Here is a 26315-nt window from a genome sequence, read left to right on the forward strand (position 1 = left end):
TGGAATAGCTGATTGAAAACAAAGCAAAAAAGCATTTAAAACAGAGCACGAGAGCAATTTGTTCAACTCTTCAGACACAAGTCATTTAATGTAACTGTAGAAACAACTGCCTGGACAAGTTTTCAAATTATTTTTATGTTTTATTACTTAACAGCAGCCTCTTGCGGTATTTTTTTTTTTTTCCTGCAGCAGTACTGGCTTTTGTATTGGAAACTATGTTGATTTAACTTATACCTGGTAGTTTTGTTTGGGCTTAAAGTCACTTTGTTGTTTGTTCTGCTGCTGGCTACGAAAAGATAATGTGTTACTTTTGTAACCAAGTTTCATCTGTTAGGTATTTTCCTTAAAATGTCTTCAGTAAAAGTTCAAGGCAATTTCTAGACTAACATGCAGTAGTCTATAAATACTGCAAATATCCTGGCTGACTATATGATTTAATTTTGAGATGGCTGGCTCCTTGACCTTAAAACAAAATGTATAGATGAAATCAAATTGGTTAACTGCATTTTCTTCCTGGTTTTGAATATTCTGATAATTCTAGCCAGTGATTGTGGTACCTCTGGATATAGAGTTAAAAAAATCCTGCAGAACATAATTTTGTATAATAGATGCTGCACGGGGCTGAGCCCAATTCTAATCCCATCTTTAGTGTAATTTCTGAAGCAGAAATAAAACCAACAGGTAATATTATTTTAAGACTGTGTGCTAGCAACATCGGATTCATAATTCAAAACTAACAGCTCAACTCTCAATCCTTCTTATCCAATCTCTTCTGGAGGCTTTGTTGGCAGAAAATATTCCTGAGATTCCACTTACATCATATCTTTAATTGTACCAGCACCTTGGGAAACCTTTTGTCCTTATAAGATTCAGTTGTTTTCCGACATAGCGATCTTGCAGCTGCAGTGGTGTATGCTGCCTTCCTGTCCAAGTGTCTAGTTCTCAACCATTATGCTTCAGCATTGCTTATTTAAAACATTTAACCTTCCTTCTATTAAAAACAAAACAAACAAACAAAACAAAAACAAACAAAAAAAAGGGCAAAAAACCCACCACCACAACCACCAAAAAATACAACAAAAAGAGATTTTTTTGTTCTTTTTAGACTCCAGTTTTGAAATATTGTAACAGTATTTCTGTTCATAAAACAACTGTCTCATCCCACACAGAGGTATGGGGGAGTAGAGGTCACTCAAATTTGTTGGTCCCTGTAGTTAGAAAAGAGCATATGCAATACTCAAGGTCCATAAACAAATGAATAAGAAACACCTTGTGTTTTGCAGCTTGGTCCAATTAGCAGGTTATTCAGTGTCAGAAAGATTTACGTCACCTAAGCCTAATTGATGAACAGTGTAACAGCAAAAGGATTTACGTAAGAGTTTTGCAGCACATGTGGGGCTGTAAGCCTTATTTTATTGTATTACTCATAGCAGGAAAGGCAAAGAAATAGGGGTATAGGAAAGAAAAAAGGAAGGAAAGGAAGAACAAAAGAAAAACAGAAAGAGAGGGATTCTGCCACCCTTCCAGCTCCACAGTGTGAGTGATGGGGCTTGTAGTCTGGATCCAGTGATGTGTGGCTTCCGGTGTCTGGTCCGGTTCCCGCAACGAGAACGATGGGTTTTTTAGTTTGGATCCAGCAAAATGCGGCATCTCCGATGTGTGATTCGGTTCCTGCAATGTGACTGGTGTGCAGGGTGGTCCTCAGGATGGTGGGCACCCAGTGCTGGTCTAGCTGGGCTTTTGTATAGTCCTCTGGCTTGCCTGCTTGCGTAATCTTTGGTCTTTTGCACAGGTGTTTCTCGGGGGTGATTGCAAAAGATGGAAACGCCCATTAGCTTGTTGTTGACTTGTAAATCATAATTCACCATATTGTGAGTGTCCCGTCTGTCTCCTGCTCCGTGTCCCTTCTCCTGTGGCTGGATGTTGCAGAGCTGGTTTTGCCACAATGTTTGAGACACGACCCTTTCAGTCTCTGACAGCAGCAAAGCCTGTTTGCATGAAATGTCATTTATGATCATATATTTTCAGTTTGAATTGCTATTCTGGGTCTTTATTGCTTGATAGTGGAGGAAAGCAGAACTTTGGAAATAAAATTAACTGGGTCAAATTTTGCTGAAGTTGCAAGTGCTTATATGCAAACTGTTTACTTGTTTTTTCTCTCATCATTCACCCACTCTTTTGGTTTTGGCTCATTTTTTTCATGAATTGATTTGTTCTAATTTCATGGTAAATGTATGTGTTTGCTTTTCACTGATTTCCCTCGAAATTCAAATAACTTTTAAAGTTAGTACTAGCCTTAAACCCATAAGCAGACTAGGACTGAAGCCCTCAGTCACCTGTGTAATCTGCATTCTATTCTATTCTATTCTATATTGTAAGTTGTCTCTGTACAATGTGTAAGTTTGTGAGTGCTTGAAACTTGGCTACTTTAAGTGAGAACTAATGGCATTGTCTTTTAAACTGTGATCCAGGAACATTTATTTTATACAGCCACTCATCTGGAATGAAGTTTTAAAACATCCAGGATTAGTTCTTGGAAAAAAGAGAAATCTGGGTGATATCTTTGATGACAATGAGAAGCCATGCTAGAGAATTGTACTCCACAGCTGCATTCCTGGATCTACAAAGTCCAGATCTACCTTTTTGAGTACGGTATAAAACTGCTTCTTGGCATCACGTATGTATAGTACTGTGGTGACAATAATTTTTTAAAGAGTATGAACAGGCTTTAAAATTATTACACTTAAATATACCTGAGACATTAGAGCAGGAGTGTCAAACTAAACTTCACTGGGGCTACATTAGCCTTGCAGTTGCCTTCCAAGGGCAGAATGTCATTTTAGGACTGTATAAATGTAGGAGTAGTTACAGCTATGTTACATCTGTGTTAGAGTATGTTACAAAAACTTCCAATGCATTTTTTAAGATTATAAATCTGAAATAGAAAATTGTTTTAATATTGTCTGGAGGTGTAAGACCTACCTATAGGTTTGAAAATTGAGGATTTATTGCTCAGCTCATCTCTACTTCACCTTTTTGTTAGTTTGTGTGACTTTATTGTGACAGATCTTATAGATTATAAAAGGTGTCCTAGTAGGGATCTTTCTTTGTTGACTTCGTGTGGTTTCACTGATGGGTGATAGGATTTGCTCCTTCCTTTATCCACTTAAAAAATGGTTCTGAAAGCTGATCCTGAACAAATCAGTGTTGTCACTGAGCAATATATGTAGTTGCAGCAGTGGGAGGATAAAGAAAGTTGAGGTATCCTTTCACGTGAGTGATGTGACAGTTTGACTTTTATTTCTGAGATGTTCTGGTCTTCCATCTCAGCCATACACTTCATCTTTTGCTTTGAGCAGGTGAGACATGAGACAGTTGTGATCTGAAAGGCTGGCCACCCCAAATTCATGTGGTACTGTTCTTAGTTAACGTACTCTTGATTCACAGTGTGACAAGAGACTCAGGTGAGGACGAGTGTCATTCATTTAATTAATGAAAAGCTGTCCTACGGAGGGATGGATTTTACTCCTTGAGTGAACAACCACATTCAGGATCTTACTTCTTCAGTGAACTGTTTCTTTCCTGTAAATCTTTCTTCCTGCTTTGCTATGTAAGGAAAAGTGTTGCCTGTGCATACTTCTCTCCATTCTTTTTTTCTTACCCCCACTCCGTCAAATTTATAGCACATTGAATGTCTTGCTGCAGGGATTGTAGCAGTTGCTGCAATGATTAGAGAGAGCTCTCCCCTCCTCCCTCAAGTAGAAGTGCTTTCCAGAGGTGTAGTTTGTTTTCTCTTAGAAGTGCTGGAAATGGGCAATGCCAAGAGGCAGGACAGTGACCAAAGTGTGACCATGTCTGCAGCAGGAATTCTGCACCCTGCTCCCTGGTGTCTCTTGCTTTGCTCATGTGTAGTCATCTCCTAGTTTTGCTAACCAGTAGGGTTTTGCTTGGTGTATGTGTCTTCCTCTGCAGCATCATCTTTTTCTTAGGATCACTTAAAATGGTTTAGAACAAATCTGGCGTTAAAAGGATCCGGGCACAATGTAATGTGTCCTCTGCCTTCCCATTGTGATTCCTGTGTCTCACTGTGGCTGCAGCTTTTGACCATTACCAAAAAAATTACAGTGTAAAAGGTGATGGAAATGCTCCGCAACTTAAATCCAGAAAGGTTCGGAACATCAGTTATGTATCTGGATTGATTATGAGTGGATTAGTTGCAATCATGTGAGCAGCTTTTCTCATCAGTGTGCCTAGTAATTTCTGTGTTATGGTCTAAAGATCATTACATTGAAGCCAAAACCAAAACAATAATACTCCTTTCTAGAACAATTAGATTTTTGATCTTAAAAGAAGTAAACAAGCTAAATACCCTTACAGTGATCTAATATTATCTGTATGATGTGTTTACAGTAGCACTTTTTATTATTTATCTCTCTTGATTTAGCTGTAAAATTGTTGCCGTTTCTTGAACAGGAACAAGAGAAAAACCAAGTCAGATTCTTTTTTTTTTTCTCCTGATGTGTATGGCTGATTTAAATCTTTTAAGAGGTTTGAAAGAAAAAAAGAAATAGCAACTCACCAGGAAAAAAAAAAAAAGACAGATAATTTTAGGGACCACATCTAATGGTGTGAAATTAAATTAACTTTATGCTGATGTGATAAGTGCTTTTTGCTTTTATTTTGTTGTGGTTTTCTTTTTTTTTTTTATTTTGTATTTTTTTATTTAGGTTTTTGTTTGGTTTGTTTGGGTTTTTTGGTGTTTGGTTGGTTCATTTGTTTGTTTTTGTTTGTTTTTTTTCCATAATTCCCAAGTGAAGCCTATGCCAGATTGCCACCTAGTCTATGCCACCATTGCCAAGACAGCACTATTACAGCACGAAACATAGTGCTGGTCCAACAGATGAGTAAAATGCATGGATGGGTAGCTCCTGAGGAATTTCCCTTGGCAATGCCAAGGAGGCTCACAGGTGAAAGGTTTGATACCTTTGGGTCAGCGCTTGTGGCTTCCCTGGAAATCTACCCAACCTTTGCTGTGTTATTCCTGTGTGAAATCCCCTTCCCAGCTGAGCAGGGAAGCGAAGCCGTGCTCAAACATGTCTGGAGTACCGGGGGAGTTTTATCTGGCAAAGCAGAGAGTTGGACACATAGGCACAATTTCTAGGTGTCTGAAAGACTGAAGAGCTAACAAAGATAATAGTGTAGGAACAGTTTGGGGTTTTTTGTGTTTTGACAGATAATGGAGTCATATAATAGTTGAGGTTGGAAGGGACTGTCAGAGCTCATTTAGTCTGTCCCCTCTGCAATGAGCAGGGACATCTTCAACTAGATCAGGTTGCTCAAGAGAACAAGTTGAATATTACTTCTTACTGGTCTTGCCTGTCAAAGTTCCTTTGTATTTACACCAATTACTGTATAGATTTTTATTTTTTAAGTACCTGTTACAATTTTAAGAAAGTTAAAGAATTTGTAAACTCTGGATGCTGCAGTAAGAGTCAGCCTTTACTGATGTTAATTTTATTTATGGCCAGCTACTGTTACTAGCTAGTTATTATGGTGTTTTCGGTTAAAAACAGTTAAGAATTTTTGAGTACTGGCAATACAGCTATAATGATCTTTCTGTATTAGTGTTTGTTAGAACCACCATCATGTCTAATTGTATTAGGTATCCAATGGATATAGAAATGTTTGTGCTTACTTTTTAAAAAAATGTATTATTAAAAATGTGAAGATGTTAAAGAATGAATACTTAAAAATACGAAATACAAGTTCTGCAGAGCTTGATACCAAACACTTTATCTTTTTATGTTTTTCAATCGAGCTTCTGTTGAATGCCTAATAAATACTGTGTAAGCAGCACTGTTATTTAAGAAAATGTTTTAAATCTATAGAAGCATGACAAATCTGAGAGATGGAAAACTGTGTATCATTCCAGTAAATTAATTTTGCAAACAACTGCAACTTGGGAGACATTGTTTTTTATAGATTAAAGAAACCTAGAAAGTCTCACTTGAGGTATCAATATAGTCTCTTGCAGGAAGCAAGGCTGTGGGATTTCTCTAAATTAATGTTTGATTTCACATGCTCTTATAGTTTGGGACATAGGTCTTGGAAGGGATAAAAGAGGACAACTCTTGACTGAAAGATTTTTGGTGAAGAGTTCAATGCAATCCTCGGCAACTTTTTGCAATAATAAAAAACAACAACGTCCCCCTACCCCTTCCAAAAAAACGCCAACCAAACAAAACCAAACCACAAGAAAAACCCACCACCTTGTGTTTTTTTTAATCTGAATCTATGTCTGTTAATTTACCAGCTCTCAGATCTCACAGAATCACAGAAACGACTGGGTTGGAAAAGACCTCAGAGATCATCAAGTCCAACCCTTGGTCCAACATCAGTCCATTTACTAGATCATGGCACTAAGTGCCATGTCCAATCTCAGTTTAAAAACCTCCAGGGACGGCGAGTCCAGCACCTCCATGGGCAGCCATTCCAATGCCTGACCACTCTCTCTGTAAAGAATTTCTTTCTAATATCCAGCCTAAATTTCCCCTGGCAGAGTTTAAGCCCATAAGTTTAAGCCCATCTCATACTTTAATCTCCTAAATTGAAGAGTTTTCTGCACTTTCTTGTCTTATGTATGGATACACATGCATGAGTGTTCGTACGCGGTGTGATTCTGTTTTTCCAACTCTGTCATTAATAACCTCAGTAGACCCTAAGACGATGTTTGCAAATACATTATTTGTATATTACTGTAAGATATGTTGCTTAAATCCATTAAATAATTATTGTGATACTTTTCAAAGCCATCCCTTTTTATAATATATTTCAGAGCTTCAAAACCCCAAAATAATCTAATACTGGAAATTAATTATCTTGATGACAAACATCAATAGAATTTTTTTGTTTCTACTTCCTCGTATGTACATCTAAGGACCACACTGATCCTTTAAACAACATATACATCAGCTTATCATCCGCTTCCTTCTTTTTCCCTCCTTGTAACAGTTTTTCATCATTATTATTTGATGTGATACTTCTGTATCACACAGTGGTCCTTCTTCCAGGGTTTTTTGTAATTTTATTTTTATTATAACCTGATGGTGAAACAAGATGTAGAAGGGGTTCCTATGAGAAAAACAGGGAAATGGTACTGACCGATTTGATAGAGAGCAGTTGTAGTGGAAACGCACACTCGTTGTTGCATCTTTGTAGGTATTATATGCAAAAGTATTAGCAGGAAAATGATTAAGCTGATCAGGTAGACTTAGGGTGTTCCTTTGAAGCATGAACAGGCAGCATGGAAGATTGCACACAAATGCTTTTAGGGAAGTGTAACAATTGGGGAATAAAAATTGTCACTAGTGATAGAAGTCATTTGAGAGGGTGACAGCTTGGTCAGAATATAATGATTGGCAGATCATTTTTTAGGATTTTTTTTTAGGAATTTCACATTTAAAGAGGATGATTTCCCAATGTATTGAAGACAGCAGTGGACCAAAAATAAAATGGTTTTAATCTACCTGCCTTAGTATTATTTTGTTTTTGTAAATACTCAAGTTCAGTTCTGCCTCATGGTGGAAAATTATGTGCTATTCAGGAAACGTTCAGTATGTTACCTTTTCATCTTCAGAAGCCATTTCTCGAGGAAGAGTTCTAGCATATTTGTTTGAAAATACTTTCTAGGTTGTCTTTGTGTGCTTCATGAACAGTCAGGTGGGCTGTGCACTGGAAGGATAGCGCTGGCATTGGATTCTACTCTTCTTAATGGAGAGAGGGGAAACCTTGCAAAAGAGAACAAATTTAGTATTATGGGCTGTCAGAGGGATCTGCCTCTCTCAGCGGACTGTACAGAGAATTTAGGCAATTATGGTAAACAGGTTTCCTCATCTTGCTCTGACATTTGCTGTCTCCATGCTCTGTTTCTAGTGTATCACCTAAAATGAGATAGCAGGGTACATAATAAGCAGTAGATTGGTTTCCAGCTGATATAATTGTATTGTAGAGGCACTGCTCTGCATGCCTATCTCTTTTCTGAGGTTTTATTATTCTGTTACCAATCTCCTAAGCAACCTTGAAAGAACTACTGATGTTGTTTATAAAATCAATGAGTTTGGAATGTTTAGAGGGCTGCAGAAAAATATCATGTGAAGAGGAAAAAGGTTGCCCTGTAGCATTTAATATGACTTGATGAGCAACCCGTCAGCTAAGACTTGGGGAAAAAAAGAAAAGACCAGCAAGTGATAGAAAAATTCAGCCATACCTCAAAGTTCAAACGTTTAGTGCATGTTTTACCCTGTTGTGCACTCTAGTTAATGTTCATAAGTTTAATTTCCAATTTATCAGAGTCATTCTGCAATATAAACAAAGTACATTTGTCTAGTGCACTCAACATTATTGAGAGCGTAAGGGTTGAATCAGCTGTTTCGTTTAGAAAATGTATCAGCTACGGTTGGCATCCCCAGGTGTTGTTTGAGGCTGTTTTGGCAGCGCTCCTTCCTCAGTGGGTGCTATGCAGGAGTCGCGGTGCTTCCACAGGGCACGGTGCTGCTGGAGGCCTCGTGGAAGAGAGAAGTGAAGATATTGAGTGTGCTGGGTACATATCGCATACAGCCGTGTTCAAGTGGGGGTGCCACTGTCCAGATCTGGAGTTAATTTGGAACTCTCTACAGTACATGCATTCCTTCTTCATTTCGGACATGCAGAATATATTTGTTTTGTTTTCCAAGTTGTTGCTTTGCTATGTGGGGTTTTGACTACAGAAGTTAGTGGTTGATTAAATATGCACTTAATGCATAATTTCGGATGCAGCAAAGTTTTATTTGTGATGAAGGTATTTTGAAAACAAATGTTGTCCTGATCCATGGCTGATCAAGATTTAATTATTTGAAGGCTTCAAGGTGTAGGCGATGCATTGTGTCTAATTTGCTGTTCATGCAACACTTCTCGTTCTTTCAAAGTATCAGTACTCAACACTTGAAATGCTAATCTGTTCCTTGTATGAATTCTGTATGATAAAGTGTATCAGAAATTCAGTAACAGAAACACCAGTTTGCAATATTACTTGTTTTCTTATTTTTGAGGGATTGTCTCTCTGCTTTAGTGTAAACTCACAGTGTTTGTAATTGAGGAGAATTTTGGTAAGTTTTCTTTGAAAGGTTTTACCTGTCAGTTGCCTAGTTCAACGTTAATAAAAATGAATGTTTTAAACACAAATATATTCAGCCATAGTGAAGTACTTGTTACTATTAATTTGGTTAGGTATGTTTATTTGGATTTTTGTTGCATATGGAATAGTTTAAAACGTTCCAAAAGGATAAATTTTAACATCATAGCAAATAGCCCTTACAGAAGAATTGAAATCCTGTTGTACTTAAAACTTCTGAGAAATGGAAACAAATATTTCAGTTCTGAGCACAGGGATCAGTTAAATATATACGTTTGTTGGTTGTTTGCTGTTTTTTGTTTGTTTGTTTGTTTTTCTCCAGAAATTTACAGGGCTTTTTTTAGTTTCTTGTCAATTATTTTCACAGGCTGATCCAACAGAGTTGATTCAGGTGGTCACGAAGCACGTTACTCAGTACGGTTATACAGACTGGCCTGAAGAAATGGCAACTTTGATAAATCAGCTGCATTACTACAATGAACGGCTGCTGGATTTCACTCAAGCTCAGATTCTGCAAGGACTTGGCAAAGGAGTGGATGTGCAGAGGTTTACAGCAGACGGACAGTACAAGAGAGAAACAATACTAGGATTGGCAGAGTAAGTAACATCTATTATGTTTATTTTCTTTATTTTAAAATGGAATTACTTTAAGCTTTAAATCAGGAAAGTAAATTGAAAGTAGTGCTGACCTTTACAAGGGATAAGTTACCAGTTGCTTTAGATATTTACACTGTAATGGTGCTACAATTGAAGCCTTTTCTATTTAACTACTCCACTTAAATGAAATGTTGCTCAAATAAATGGGTCGATAACTTTTAATGGAAGCTATAACTCTTTATTTATTAACTACTAATATTAAAGTTGATCAGGGATGGATTAAATGAGAGCATAGGTGAAGGTCTGATCTTTTCGTCTCTGATAAACCTGCCCTAGCAATCTATTAGGGTATGGTCAAGCATCAAACTTGAACGAACTCTATTTTTTTAAGAGATTAATAAACTATTTTTAATAATTTAGGTAAAGCTACTGTGTATTAAAATATTTTTCCCCTGTAGTCATTTGGAAGCAGTGGAGCCTTAACTTCACATGTTCTGATATTCAGAATGTTTTCTCTCACCTTTTAGTTATCCATAATAGAAAAAAATGAAAGATACAGTATTGTGCTGTCTTGTCATTTAAAAAGTACCATTAACATCTGCGTACAGGTACTTTAAGCTGTGAACAAGTCATGAATGTACTTGAGCTCTACATGTTTTGAAGACGATCACAGCTAATTAGTGCTAGACTGTCAGTGGAAGAGGTCTGTCCGATAAGAAGCTTTTAATATAGTTTTTAACCTAATTTTAAACTATTCTGTGCCTAAAGCTTTTGCAGAGTCTATTTATGTGCTTACAGCCTTCCACCTATGTAGGTACTTACAGCTATGATTCCAATAGAAATTTGTTAGTAAAATAAACGCTGATATGAAATGCTGAATAATAGTACTATAACCTCAGGTTTTGAATACTCAGCTGCTCCTCTGTGAAGAGAAAGTTCCTTACAATAAGCAGAGATTGAAACATAATATGCAAGTGTTAGTAAAAATAAGGCTTCATAGCATGTGGGTGAGAGTGGTAGTTCCATATTAGGCAATTGCAAAGATCCAATTAATTACTTGTTCAGCTTGCAGCTTGCTTGCTTTAATCTTCTCAGTTGACACTTAATCTGCATTTTCTAATCAATATAATGTGCAAATTCAGTATAATTATGTAGCATAATTTTTGTTACTTTTGAATTACCATTAAGTGCCTCATGTTTTCAATATTTTATGAAGTGCTGTTTGCAGGAACAATACCTGGAAGAGATGGTATCTTATTCACAAAACAGCTTTGTACTAGAATGAGCAATTCACTAAAATTCATTAACAAATAGTTGTTAGTTTTATCTTCCATATTTGGCGTAATGCTATTAGAGCTTATTGTGCCTTATTTATTAAATGTTTGAAGATCTGGCTGCCTCATACTCTGATTGAAGTTTAGTTCTCAAGCAGTTAAGAATTTATTTGGACAAAATAGGGACAGAATGTGTCTGGAAATGCATTAGACTGAATGGGTGTTCTTGAGTAATCGGATGAAGTCACATGTAGCTTCAGGCCATGTACAAGGTCTCTAAATGACTCTTTTACTTGAGTCCAGCTCTTGGGTGGCTTTTATTTTTTGGTTCACTTTCTTTGAGTTCTTCAGCCCTTCACCACTGCTCTTAAAATGTTGAAATGAGAAGTTATTTTAATGTTTTAATACCAGTTTCTTCTTTGTCTTATGTCACTAATCTGAAATACTTATTTTAGCTTTTTAGAAAAATTGTGCAATTATCATTATCCATTTCATATCTGAACATTCAATAAGCACAACCTTGGAATGATTTTGGTGCATATGTCCCTTTCCAGAAGAGTAAAGCAAAAGCTCCTGTATAAAACCACTTTGAATGTACTTTATCTCTTCTTAGTGCCGTGTTCTGAACTGTTGCATGTGCTTTTGCAGTGCTGCTCTGCACTGTTGCCAGTGTAGGTGCAGCCCCTTCTCCTGTATGCATTGCTGCTGCAGGACTTAACCAACAGCCATAGCCTTCCATCTCATTTTCCTGCTTGAAGCATGAGAAGAAACTAAATGCTCTCGGCTTAAATCTTCATTTCACTTCTTCGAGTTGGACTTCTTTTTTGAGGATGGGCAACTGGAAAAGTCGATCTCATTTCCCTCTGTTGTGATTGAATCCAGTGGTGGTTCTAATGCTTTGTAGCTAACTGATGTCAACAGAAAGCATTGAAGACAGTGATTGTGAGCAAAGACGTGCACGTGTATGATACAAAAGAGGCTTTTGAGAACAGAATAGAAAAAAAAAAGTGCTCTGAGCTGCCAAATTTTGTTTCTGTGAGCTTGAAGATTGTCTGATTGTCAGCAAAATCCCAGCTGAATACCACTGCACAGGTGTATTTTTTGATACCTTCACAGGCATGGTTTTTGGTACTTTGGAAGTGCATGCTAGCACATGGGCAAGGTGACCAAGAACCATCCACAAGAACTGCCTCTGACTTTGTTTTTGCACCAGTCTCAGAAGCACATCCAAACTGTGCCTGTCCTGGAGCCTTTGGTGGGGATTTCTCTGGCAGTCCTGGGGCTCACAGAAACAGGCAGCAAGGGCTGGGCATGTAAAGGGCTCTGTAAAATAAGCTTAAAAGGTCCTTTACAAGGTAATGGCCACTTTTTTTCAGCTTTTCATTATGTCACAACTACTTGCTCTTGTCTTGTCAGTGTTATCTTGACAATGAATAGCTTGTTACTCTTCTTCATTTATACAGCGTAATTTCCTTAAACCTCCGTTGCCTTATGCTGCCACTGCATGCCGCTCTTAAGACAGAAAGACAAGATTTTAATAAGTTTATAGTGCTAAGGGGAATGGATCCCACCAGCTCCAAGTACCACTCCAGATTTGTACGGTTGACTGAGTTCTTGTGCGACTAAAGCATTCATATCATCTTCCTCTTTCCCCGAATCACCAAATCACAGAATGGTTGAGGTTGGAAGGAACCTCTGGAGATCATCTTGCCCAACCCCCCTGCTCAAGCAGGGGTGCCCAGTGCCAATTGCCAAGGACCATGTTGAGCTGGCTTTTCAATATTTCCAAGGCTGAAGACTTCAGAGCCTCTCTGGGCAACCTGTGCCAGTGCTCATTCACCCTGACGGTGTACAAGTATTTCCTAATGTTCAGATAGAACCTCCTGTGTTTCAGTTTGTGCCCATTATCTCTTGTTGTGTCACTGGGCACCACTGAAAAGAGCCTGGCTCCATCCTCTTTGTACCCTCCATTCAGGTATTTACATACATTGATGAGATCCCCTTGAGCCTTCTCCAGGCTCTCTCAACCTTTCCTCCTAGGAGAAATGCTTCAGTCCCTTAATCCCTTCAGTGGACTCTCTCCAGTAGCTCCATTGTTCATTTCAGAACTACTCAGTTCATTCCAGAAGTTGTTGTGGTATTTACTTTTTAAGCAAAGGGTTATTAGATCATTCCTAAAGATCACCCTTTCCTTCTTTTAAGATATTCTGTATCTCAATTGATGATACAAAGAAAGTAATATATTGTAGGGTTTGTGGGGTTGTTTGGGTTTGTTTTGGTTTTTTTTTTAATTAATTAGAGTATTGAGATCAGTGTTGAGGACAGGCCTGCAGAATAGACATGAGGAAAAAAGTTTTTTACAATGAGGGTGGTGAAACACTGGCACAGATAGCCCAGAGAGGGGGTACATCTCATCTCATCCAAAGCCAGGCTGGATGGGGCTCTGAGCAACCTGATCTAGCTGAAGATGTCCCTGCTCATTGCAGGGGGTTGGACTAGATGACCTTTGGAGGTCCCTTCCAACACAAACCTTTCTGTGATTCTGTGAATACTGCTGTTAAGCTTGTCACCTCCAGCGTATTTTTTCCCAAATATCCCGTTTTCTTCCCCTTAGCCAGTGGCTTACTCACTGTGCAGTTCTTGCATCAATCTTCACTCTAACTAGTAATCCTTGTCTGGACAGCACATGAAATGATTTCTCAAAAATGCAAAGGAATGTAAGTTTACATGTATTGTGATTTGACAACAGGTGTTGTATATCCTTGGTTAAAAAGAGATCTGCTTTTATGTACTGTGTGACAACCTGCACAAACTGTGGCTACTAATCTGGAATTTACAATGTCATTTTGTCGTGGTACTTCTTAAAGTAAAAAAATATAATAGAACATCTTCTTCTAAAAGATCACGTGAGTCTTACTGAGTATTTTTGAAAAAGTTTAGATCATCGTCCTCTTGCACACACATCATTGCTTGCTGCCTTAAAAGCATCTGTTTGTGTTGAAGTGTTGAGTCTAGTTTCAAGAGATTGGGTTCAGGCTCTTTGCCGTGCTGGAAAATCAGAGGGAAGGTGCTGTGGCCATTGGAATAGAAGAGGCAGGATAGTGTGTGGAATTTTTTGTCTTCCTCTTCTTCAATGTGTTTCAATACATACTTTTATTTATCTTAAAATATGTTTCTTTTAATTGTAATACGTGTCTTATTCCCCCTTTACTTTGCATACGTGTCTTTCTGCGTAAAGTGCCTAATATTTTTCAGGGTTTGCCAGATCACTACTTGTGGATTTTGTCATTGTTTTTATCATTTGTTTTTGTTTTTTACATGCGTGTGTGGGTTTTTAACTACTATAGCAATAGTTACAATGCAAAGGCTATTCTGATAGCTGATTGTGAAGGTTTTTAACGTTATGTTCTTTCTTGGCATTTTGCTTTTCTACTCTGCATCGTATATCTTATTTTAACTTTACAGTATCTGTCACAGTGGAATGTAATGATATGTTGGATTGAGTGTCTAAAAATCAGAACTGAGGTGTATGGATATGTCAGCTCTGCACCTACAGTGGCAAGAAAGTCGTAGACTCCAGCTGTCAGCCTTGTTTAGCATGGATCAAGATACAGTATAGAGCTATGTTTGTAAATGACAAAAGAATAAAAAGAACGGGGAGGATTTGTTCTCTAATCCGTAGGGTTTTCTGCCCCTTCTAGGGGCTTAGTGTAACTTTTCCTTCTTTCCTTTCATGTCTCTCCTCTAAGAACACTTGAAGAAAATGTCTACAAGATTGCTGTCTCTTTGGCTCAGCGATACAGTGTTCCGCTTTGGGAGGTTTATATGACCCATCTGGAATTTTTGTTCACTGACAGTGGGTAAGTTGTCTCCCCTGCAAATACACATACAATTTCTTTACACAGTAGTATGTGCTAACCTATGAGAAAATTGAAGTATATTGGGAGTACAGTTTGGTTTGTGTTTCCGTATTTCTTGTGTTGTGATACTTTGGGAATTTTTGTCTCTACCATGTGATGCTTTTGTAACTGGCCATGAAAATAGGTGTTACAAGCAAGGATATAGTCCATCGGTGTCTTATTGTTCTTCTGAGTTTGTTTCCGTGTTTAGGTTTCAATGGCTTTGAATGCTTAGTGCTCTTCTCCAATAACAACTTATCTTATTTTAACAGCCTCTTGGAATATGTCTTGAAGTTTAATAGTTTTTATACAATGATTTAAAAAAACCCCAAACTTAGCTGTTTATTGATCTCTCTTCTACATAATAGCAAAGGAAATTAATATATTGGAGCTTTCCATTCATATTATTATCTATTCATTTCGGTTTCAGTTTTTTATAGAAGCACTTTTTTTTAAAACTGTTTCTTTGGAACTGTTCCAGCCTACAAGATTCTGGCAGAATAGACGGGGCATTGGTGGGAGCATAAGGAGAGGGATGCTTTTTGTTTCTGTTCCATAGTTGGTTCCAAGCCCTCTTTATTTTATTTTTTTTTTTTAACTTTGACATCTTGTCAGTAAGACAAGTACTTTTTGCCCACTGAAAGATGAATAAAGCCATTTGATGAAAGACTGAGCTGCTTGCCTGAATAGTGCGCTCAGACGACAGTGATGTAGAGCCCCCTGTGTAATACAGCAGCTCTTATCTACTGTTCTGACAGACATGATCAAATTAGTCTAGTTTGTTTCAAATTTTAAATTGTGAAAGCAGCTTTAGCTTGCAGCAGCATTTGTACCTCTCTTAACATTAACTATTAATTAGAAAGCATTAAAACGTTTTATAAAACATGAGGCATAAAAAACAAAGTCTGATAGGTGCTGGTGCAAGATCTGAGAAGATGAAATAGCATTCTGAGATTTTCTTTGCTTCCTCCAGAAAACAGAGGAGTCATACCCTCTAAATTTTGATGCTGCTAAATTATTTAGTGCTTTAAACAAAAGAGACAGTCAGGATATAAACATAGCAACACTGGGGTGAATGTGAAAGAGCCAGCTGACTTCTCTGGGACTAGAATAATACCTAAGGTATTTTGCAACAGATTTCTGTCGTTTTCTTTGTTCTTGTCCTCCATGAGTTAGTATTCATAGAATTCTGAAATCACTGATGTACAAAGTAACAACCTTTTCCCTAATGAAATTCAAAAAACCTCTTGAAAATTGATGTATAATAGCATAATATGCTGCTGAGTATGTTTTTGTTGTATCATAATCTCATTTTAAAGTTGATTGACAGCATATGGCCATTACAGTCTATTTTAGTCTTGGGATTATGGCATTAATAATGCATGTCTCGTTATGCATTCATTCTGAATTGAAAAGAAGTTTATTCTAAGACTTAATCTCTTTAACCAAATATGCAGTATTTCTATAAGCCACTTTACATAGGGAGAAGCACTTGCATAGTTTGTATTAACTATTTATTTGATTACTTGTTGACCAATAAATAGCACATCTTTTTCTTTTATGCTGTGAATTTAAGTAATGAAAAGTGTTTAGAATTGCGTTTTTTTTTATTAGATCACATTTGATTACCAGAAATCCAAAAAAATGCATTTGATTATATAAGCAACAGGAAATTTAATGTTTGCCTGTCACAGAATCTATTATTCAAGAATCTTTCTGAACAGCATGATGAACCCTTCATATCCACCACCAGCCCCACCCCAAAAACATGGCAAACTTCTGTAGATCCTGTTAGTATAATTTCATGTCCATCTAGCATTTAGTTTGAACTTTGGGTCTGGACAGAAAAATCTGTTCAGATTACATTTTTGAAATACATCAGATCCAAGTGGCTGTTTTATCTGATGCTAAGAGTGACTGATGGTTTATTTCCATTAATATTGTACTTATTTCCATTAATAAGGTAGAACACTTGACAACAAGAACTTAGAGAATTAACTGGGTTACATTCTAGATGTAAAAATAGTTCAAAAATAACTTATTCTCCCTCAGAAATCAGAGAAACATTTTTAAGCTGAGAGAAGGTTGTGTTTGTAGTATTTGCTGTAAGAAAATCATCTTTAAGAATGAAACTGGAATATATTTTACTTGGATATCAAAGAGAAACACTAACTTACATGTGGCGTTTATACTTAGGAAAAAGTGATGTTGAAATTCTAATTTAATCAATTTAAAGGCAGAAGAAAATCAAATGGGTTTAGAAGACATCAGATTTCCAAATGAAATGTACCACCTCATGTGGCATATGATTGGACTCTGGGGAGAGTCAAGGTGATAGTCATCTGTAGCTTACTTCTTTCGTCAGATTTTAGGTAAAACTTTCAGTTGAGAAAGGTATAAACTTGAGAAGAAGCTCACCTGATATGCACCCATTTTTCTCCCAGCTGAGGAAGAAAGGAGTGATTGCATTCAGCTGTCTTTTCTGCAGTCAGCTGGAGGTGTCTGGATACGTGCTGTGAAAGAGCTAATGTATTCTTTTCAAAAGGCTCGGGAAAAGAATTTCCTGAAGCGGTGAGACTGGGAGACTGGCTGAGGTCAACCCAAGACATGCTGGTATTTTCATAAGCTTTCATGGATGACAGTTTGAGAAGCAACTTGATAAAACTGTCAAATGAAATATGCTAAGCATGAATAATAGTGTCAAACAGATTAACCAGTGAACACGAGCCAATTTTCAGTGATAATATCTCAAAGCACGCATAGGTCCTCATTGACTACAGAAAATAGAATGTAATAGATTGAGCGAACTTAAAATTGGGCAATAAGAATTTCTAGCATCATTCAAATATAAGTTTGTTTGTTTGTGAGGTTTTTGTTTGTGTTGTTTTGTTCTAAAAGGCTTCCTGTACACATACTTGGGACATATGTCTACTTTTACATATAGGTATGCTTAGAGATCTGAGATGCTGCTTTGAATCCCACATCAATGTTCACAAACCTTAATCTACATGTCCAAGTCAACAGATCAGGAAATAAAAGCACTCCTTAGCTTTTGTTTTTGGAGAATAACAACCATCTAAATATTTATGAATTACTATTTACTCTTTCAAAATGTCTTACAAAGTTGACCCTTAAACGAAGTATTGTCCTGTCTCCCAAATGCACAGCTGAAGAGTCTTTCGTGGCTTGTCCAGACCTTTAAAGCCAAAATTATTTCTAAATGCAGGTTGTCAACAGTGGAAATAGAAGAAAGAGCACAAAGCCTTGGTCTGTTTGAGACTTTGAAAACCAGTCCTGAAACCTTACATGAACACATGGCTAAATACGTTTACCCAAGCATTGAAGGCAGAGATCACCAGCGGTTGCTTTATTACTTTACACTCCTTGAAAACTGTGGTTGCTCGGAAGTGGTGAAGCATCCTCTTAAACCTGAAACTCACATCCGACTCCTGAAAAAATTCAAAGCAGTTGCACCAGGTAGGAGAGTTCCTATTTCTTTTCTTCATAGCTGTGTTTATTATTCTTTTATGTGAGTGTTGACGCGGTTGTGCTTATCTAGTTTATAGTCTCCAGGTAGCTTTTTTTCAGTGAGCGTATCAGATGAAGTGATTTAGTAGGTTAGTCATATCTTGTAGGAGTAAGTTTCTTCTCTTTGTACTACTGGAAATTTGGTTTATCACAGCAAGCAAAAAATATTTTAAAGCAGGGTTGGTGATACAAGTTAAAATTATTGGCAGTGATTCATAGTGAATTTTTAAGGAAAAAATACAGACCTCCTAGAGCATGCTTTTTAACACTGCAAGTTTAACATGAATATTCTCAAAGAATTTAAGACAGTTTACCTTTGAAAAGTCTGAGTTACATAGTATATTAGGAACTTTAAGTGTTCTGTTTGTTTGTAGTAGAGGGTAGTTTTATTTTATGTTTTATTGTTGGTGTTACCTTTTACTTTAGCAAAACTACAACATTATTTGTCCTCCTACATTATCAGACAATGCCTCAAAAGTGAACTGCTGGAAAGCACTCTGAAATTTTGAACACAAGTTTCAATTTGCTTGTTAGTCAAGTGTCAGCAGTATCTTGAATTTCAGTTGAATAACTCCAAATCCAGCTTCAAAATGAAAAATACACACTGTATGGGATGACCTGCCGTGGGGCTGAATTACTTGTTCAATACTGGAACCTCACGTGTGTCAGACACTAACTTTGCTGCAGAAGCTTGAGAGACTGTGCATATGAATTCATGTGTTGCAGGAAGAAAAAGAAGGCAGTATATTTTGGAGGTGGAGGAATTGCCTTTAATTCTTATTGATGTGTTTAAACACTTGAGTTCTGTGATTCTTGTCAAAGAAAAATCTGACAAGAAGTTACTGTTTCCCTTCAAAGCTGTTTTTAAATGTTGCCCCTCCACCCCCCAAAAGAAGTCCTAGAACCATACATCAGACATAAATTAGTCACTTTGTACAGTGAAAAATTAAATCTATTGTATCACACAATTAAAATTCTCAGTGTTGAGCATATTCATAGATCTTAGGCAAAGAACAACATCAAAGTGTTTGTAGAGGTTGCAGGCCCTAAGCATAGGAGAAAAACCATCACAATAGAAGTTGGTTGTCTTAGGATTTATATGCTTAGAGAATAAAATAGTATTGTTCCTAGAAATATTATGTTATTGCTAGGATAATTTGCAAGAGTTTCCCTGTGGGAACCGAAGTAGTAACAGGACTCTTGTATTATATAGTTATTCAGGTAAATGTATTTGTGTGTTCTGTCTCTAGTTGACCTAATTTATTTTACTTGTGGTTAGTGCCTTGTATTTTTGCCAAGTACCAATTGTTACCTGACCAGAATTCATCTTTTTTAATTATTAAAGACTTATGTCTTGAGGTGCTTGGGCTTTTCTTGGCTTTATATTAAAAACATAGTAGCACAGTTCTGTGTACTATATACATATTATTTTTTCTTTGAGAATTACTTTTTTAGTTTGTATGGATATGTAATGTTAAAATATGTTCCAGGAAGTGAGAGATTTCACATGCATCAGGACATCATAAAATCCCAGCATTACCTGTACACAAACCTGTCTTCCTCCCCAGTCTGTCATTATGTATGATTGTCAAAGGAGAGGGAGGGGAGTCTTTCTGGTTCTGCAGATACTGCTTTAGTAATGATTGTTTTACACAAAAAATGTAGAGTTTTAGTAGATTTAACTATGAATAACGTTTATTTTGTTTGCCTCATTCTCCTTGTGTCAATAGGTCTTAATTACAAAAAGCTAACAGATGAAAATGAAAACCCTCTGGAAACGCTGGAGCCCATCCTTACAAGTCAAAATATCTTATCTATTTCCAAACTGGCTCACAAAATTCCTAAAAATGATGGCAGCGTGCTGTCACCAAGCTCTGTTTATACTGTCTGGTTACAAAAGCTTTTCTGGAATGGTGATCAGCATCTCATTAAAAAAATACCAGAGACCATGGAGGAGTGGCTACATGCATATGATATGTGTTCAAAGTACTTCGATAGACTTGATCCAGCTGATATTGTCACTTTTATTGATGAAATTACCTTTTCCTCAAGAGCTGTCACAAAGGTAAGCAGATATATTTAAAGAATTTGAGGCCTCAGGTGAAGCATAGTTGAATGTACTATGAAGGTGAAAGTCTCAGCAAAGTTTACATTCTTCATTTTACAGTTTTTAAAGATAAATTCATAAACCTGTCTTCCTCTGCCTACTCCTTCCTTTTATACCTGCGAGTATAAAAACAGATTTTTATTCAGTTAGAGGAGTTAGCTCTCTGGATAAGAGTTTTTGGTGGAATCCCAAAGTCTCTGTATTCTGGTTCAGCAGAGAATAAGATATTCTTCTTGTGTATTTATTTATTTTACTTGCACTCATCCTAAAATTCATTGTGCCGCAGGCTGGTGTTTAGTAGCAGGTTTTTGCATTCTGAGTAGGATACTCCACAGAGAAGTGTTCTGGGCAATGCATATGGTTTCTAGGCACTGTAATAATATAAATGATAAACTCTGTCATAATCTCCATCTGGCTGAAAGCCTGTTATTGAAAGAGCGTGCTTTCACGTCTGTAACACGTATTGGCAGATCTGCAGTTTCTTTTTGCCCAGTGAAACCTACTTATGAGGATATTTCTAACATAAGGTTTTACCTGTGCTTTCTTACATACCTTTACTGCCAAGCACAAAAAGGAAAGAGATGAGATTTATTAGATATTTCCTTATTAAAAGATCCTGAGATGTCTTCACTAACTTCATCTGAAACAAAAAAACTGATAAAGAGCAGGTGTTTTGTGGGTTTTTTTGTGTCATTATCTTCCCTGTTCTGGATTGTGCTCATTTTCCAGAGGTGTTTATTCACCATGTTCAGTGATATGAATTTTAATTTGTTTCCTCTTTGGATACTGCTTTAGTGTTCCCATAATATCAGTATAAATTTATTAGAGCCCATCTAACCTGTATGTATACCAGAATTTGGTGGAAAAAAAATTCTTTGAAATCCTTGGAAAATGAAAAGCTTTGCCAGCTCCAGATTTGTGCTGTGATCTCGTTGTGATGCTAAACCAACATGTTTTATCGCTGATTCCATCAGCTGTCTCTTAAGCCTGTTCAGCAGAACCACTGTCTTGTTTAGGTGTTGTGAACCTTTTTATCACGTGATCGTACTGAGTGTTTCATGATTATCGGGAAATCCTGACACTCATCCTGAGATCTCGGTTGCCAGACCTGTCCATGGACTGGGGCAGCCAGGGGCTGACTGTCATCTGATGAGAAGGAAATACTGTCCTCATGTATGATCGATGCTGGCAAATACTTGAAACTCTTGCTATTAATATATCTTGAGCATTTCAAGATAATTTCTCATTTATTCCAGGTGAATGGTGCAGGGAGGTGATGGCTGGCCTCCACTATTGGATGTGTTTTGAAACACGCTCTTTATTTTTCTTTATTTCTGTTCAGGATTCTAATACAGTTTCTCTACTCTCTTAAGGTGAGGAGGAAATATTGATGACAGGATTATTGTGGCTGGTGGCCAAGCAGAACTTTTATAGCAGAAATCTGTTAGCTTTGTGGCCATGAAGGATACTCAAGAAGTGTTTGAAACAGTTGGTCAAATCAGCTGATTTAGTGTGTCTACTTCACTGGGTTTGGGAATGAAACAGCTGTTTCACCAGTTTGCAGCTAGTTTTGCATCAGGATCCCATCCAATTTTCAAGTGGAAGTGTACAATGAAAAATGATGGTTGTAGAACCTGGAAACATTGCTCAGACATCTCTTTCCTCTAAGTTTGCTGTGAAAAATGCTTCAGATATATAAAAACTGCCTTTTGGCTTGCACTTTTTACTTAAAATTTTATCCTGTTCTGAGACTACACTGGTCATGTGATCATTCTTACAATCACTAATTCAGCACTTTCTTCCCAGCCCGGTTCTATGGCCAAGTACTTTTTATATCGGTTTCCCATTCCCACAACAGATGCGCATTTCTGTATTTCATGGAAATGCCGCAAAAAAAACATGGTAGTTATGATCAAGTAATCTGTGTTGTCACTAAGACAGCTGAGTTTTCTCACACACAGAAAATTTGTGGTAAACTGAAGTGGACCTTGAGAGAAAGCTTAAAGCGAGATAGTGTAAGCAGGTTTTTTAGGAGTGCTGAGAGGTGAATTGTCTCCTTCCCCATTTGCAAAAAAAAAAAAAAAAAAAAAAAAAAAAAAAAAAAAAAAAAAAGATAAAAAAACAACTGCTGCACACAGACCATCCCCTTCCCACCCACTCAGAATTACAAAAGGAGAGGGGGGAAGGAGAGATGGAGTCGTCCAGTGAGGTGATGAAACACACTCCATCATTATCCCTGTGGAACAGCATTTCCATCTAAAAGCCCTTCTTGGTCAGAAGTGATCAAGAAGGGTCTCGAGTGATGAGGGGTAGTGCTACGCTACATAGCAGCAGAGGCTACATGAGTTGAACTTCAAGGGTACCAGTGCTGTTGTCATGATGTGGGATTTTAGGAAGCAGACGTCATATTATCCCCCACCCTTTCAATATATCAGCAGTAGTAAGCAGAGGCAGGTGACAGGCCAAAAAAGCAATAAGAAGCTGCTTCTGCTTCTGTGTCCCTTGATATGACAGAGAACCTGGGAGCAGAATATGTAATTGTACCAAAGGGAACGAAAACACAGGGATTTAGTGCTGACTTCTGCAACTTCTCATTCTTAGTGAGAAGTTCACCTATCTCTTTCAATTTGCTCTTTTTTTCTTTTTAAAAATATATTTCAGTGTGAGACACTGCATTTGTGTGTAATGTCAATAATTACAGCATGGTTGGTAAACAAGAGAGGGCAACTAGAGGTCTGATGTATTAACATTACAGAATCTTCTTCCTGGTCACGTAGAGAAGTAGTTTGCATTTACATGGTGTGAAGGTGCTGTTGCTGTTAAGTGCATTGTTGCTCCTTCTGTCCTACTAGTAAATCACGTCTGAACGGAAGGAGGTAGTATTGAAAATTGAAGGATAATTAACTTTCCAAGGAGTTGGGCCAGCAGTGACTGAATAAGAAGGTGAATGAATGAGCAGCGCTTGACTGGGCAAAGGACTTGAGAGAATGTCTAAATTGGAGAAATGGATGAGGAATTTGCACTTGTGAAAGGGCAGCTAATGTTGTAGCGTGAACCTGTGGTTTAGAGTGTGGTGAGATTTCAGATGCTCTTGGCTCTCAGAGCTCAGAGATTCTTTTCTCCCATGTTTCTTGCAATCATTAGGAAATAGTTACTACCTGGAAGATGAGATTCAGTTCCCCAACCCTAAGTGTTCAGAGATGTGGTGACATTGGATGGTGGGAACTGTGTGAGCAGAAATGCATCGTAGTGGGACTTCAGTAAATCATAGACCCAAAGTAGTATGGTTAATGTACTGTATATTCTATGTGAGACAAGTCAGACTGCTTCTAATATTTGTTGATCTGCATCATATCCTTTAGGATGTGTTTTACATTTTTTGAGGAGTTAAGGGTAACCGGTGAATCCAGAGTAATCCTTGATTGCTCTAGCAGCTAATTATTCACAGCTTATTTTTTAAAAATGCCTTTTTTTGCTAAGCTGAATTTTTCTAGTTTCGAAATTCCACCTATAGACCTTTTGTCTGCTGTATTAAAGAGGTATTCATCAAAATTTACTTCCACAGTCAGACATTCAGCAGAGGCAGCTTAAGCTTGGCTTTGATAACCTGAATAGACTGACCTTGTGAAGGTTTCTGCTCTCTTTTTTTTCTTTCTTTTCTGTTTTTCCCAGTTCTTGCGTTATTATCACAGCTTTTCTTTGGATCCAGCATCCCCGTTAAGTTGAAGAAAGTAGAGACTGATGCAATATTCCTGTTGTGTTTGTGGTAAATGAAACAGGTGAAGTCCTTTACTCATCAGTACCCTCCTCACACACTGAAGGTCTGAGGTATTGATCTTTTGGCCACAGCAGCTCACTGCCGCAAGCAGTGGGAGGGTGACACTTCTACTTAGGAACGTTTTTATTTCTGAATAGCTTTTCAAGTTTTTCTGAGTAAATAATAATTCAGTCCACCTCTGTAGTGGCACACAAAAGCTATTTGCATGTATTGAACAGATTTCTCCCTAAAAGGGAGATAGTCCAAAACTTCAGTGGAACTTCTGCTTATATTTTTGCATGCATTTTGAGCCTTGTTTGCTTTTAAGTAATGCTGACTTCATAGATTCTTAATTACATTATAGTAATAATCATATCAACTTTTTTATCTTGATTATTTCCCATTTATTCCCTTTTGTGTGATCTGTGTGAAGCATTTTACGTAATTTGGGGTTTATTTTTTATTCCTTTGTTGCCAGCATTTCGTTCCTTGTGCTATAGTTATAACTACAAAGAACCATCTGTTTCAGAGCTCATAGGCCGTTGCCCTGATCTTTGTTGATTAACAGTACTCTGAAAAAAAATCCCAGCACAACAAAACCCAAAAACAAAACCACAGCTGAAAACAATTACTTTTTTAATTGCTGTGTTTTCGTTATTGAGCACACACCACAAATGGGGATGGGCACAATATATTGATTAGGAAGAAAAGACTCTAGCTTTAGACAGCAAAAGTAGAATAACAAGCAACGGTATCATCAGGTAGGTCTTCTATAGAGAAAGAGAAGTTGAAATTTTCTGTACACAGGCTCTTCCATAGGCTTGGCCACATTTGTTCAAACTGTGGCTGACATTTTTTGTTTACTATTCCATCCAACTTATTCTCCAGCTTCTGATGCAAAGAACGAACTTGGCTTTCAACTTGATGTTTTTAATGGAAAGGTTGACTCTTCTCTGTGTCAGTAATGCTTTTTTAACCATTTTCTTCTTGCTTAAGCAGGAACACAATGTCCACATTTGACCACACACCAAACAGGTGTGGAATGGGAACCTGTTACAGCTGAATATTAACCTGCATCATTTTATCTTTCGATTTTAATGACTTTAAATGGCATTTGAAATAATTGTATAAAAAAAGCTCGGTTTAAAAAAAAAAAAAGCCCAAAGTAATGTTCAGTATCTTTTGTCTGGCTGATTGATTTCTTAATGCTGTATAAAATGCTAAGGAAAAAGACAGGACATGACATTGCCTGAAGATGTACAAGAAATGTGTTAATAGTGTTCTTGCATAGCATGACTGCATTCAGATATTACCTTTTGAATTACTTGGCTTCCTTTTATCACTTTTGTATCACTATGCCCCAGTTCAGTTGTTTTGTTTTGTCTGACCTTGTTTTCTGCTGTAGTATTGACAGTACCTCTTTTTCTAGTACATTGTTAGATACTTCATGGTGCCTTGCCATTAATGTAGTTATTTTAATTATATCTACTTCAGGACTGCATAATGGGAAACTTCATGAATAATGTATTTTCTTTAGCTAGTTCCTTACATGCATTAAAACTTTTACAGTGATCTCCATATGAACTGTACTGAGTTTGGCAGGGATGGAGTTTCTTCATAGCAGCCTCTATGAGGCTGTGCTTTGGAGTTGTGACTAAAACAGTGTTGATAACACCCAGCGTTTTGGCTGTTGCTTGCACAGTGTCCAGGCTTTCTCTTTATATCAACACTCTAGCCCTTAGTAGGCTGCAGGTGGGCAAAAAGTGGGGAGGGGGCACAGCCAGGACAGCTGACCTGGACTGGCCAAAGGTGCGTTCCATGCCTTATAACATCATGTTCAGCAGTAAGAAATGAGTCGGTGGGTGTCCTCCAAGATGGTTGTTGCTGGGAGATTGGCTGGGCATTGGTCTGCTTGTGGGAGGTGGTGAGTGATTGCCTTTGCATCGCTTAGTTTCGGTTTGTTAACATTTTTTACCTCTCTCCT

The 26315-nt window shown here is 37.4% G+C and overlaps 1 protein-coding gene across 3 annotated transcripts in view; it reads left to right on the forward strand.

Moving 5' to 3' along the window:
- NBAS (NBAS subunit of NRZ tethering complex) overlaps positions 1 to 26315 on the forward strand; it is a 184897-nt gene that overhangs the window by 102935 nt on the left and 55647 nt on the right. For all 3 annotated transcript variants that reach the window (XR_002418886.2, XM_005506848.3, XM_065055875.1), the window contains 4 exons: positions 9537 to 9766; positions 14790 to 14900; positions 18166 to 18416; positions 20198 to 20532. Coding sequence is in view for 2 of the 3 variants with exons in the window: in XM_005506848.3 (XP_005506905.3) it covers positions 9537 to 9766; positions 14790 to 14900; positions 18166 to 18416; positions 20198 to 20532 (927 nt within the window). In the remaining variant the exon portion in view is untranslated. The remainder of the gene's footprint in view (positions 1 to 9536; positions 9767 to 14789; positions 14901 to 18165; positions 18417 to 20197; positions 20533 to 26315) is intronic.

This window comes from Columba livia, chromosome 3, assembly GCF_036013475.1.
Source record: "Columba livia isolate bColLiv1 breed racing homer chromosome 3, bColLiv1.pat.W.v2, whole genome shotgun sequence".
Classification (NCBI taxonomy): domain Eukaryota; kingdom Metazoa; phylum Chordata; class Aves; order Columbiformes; family Columbidae; genus Columba; species Columba livia.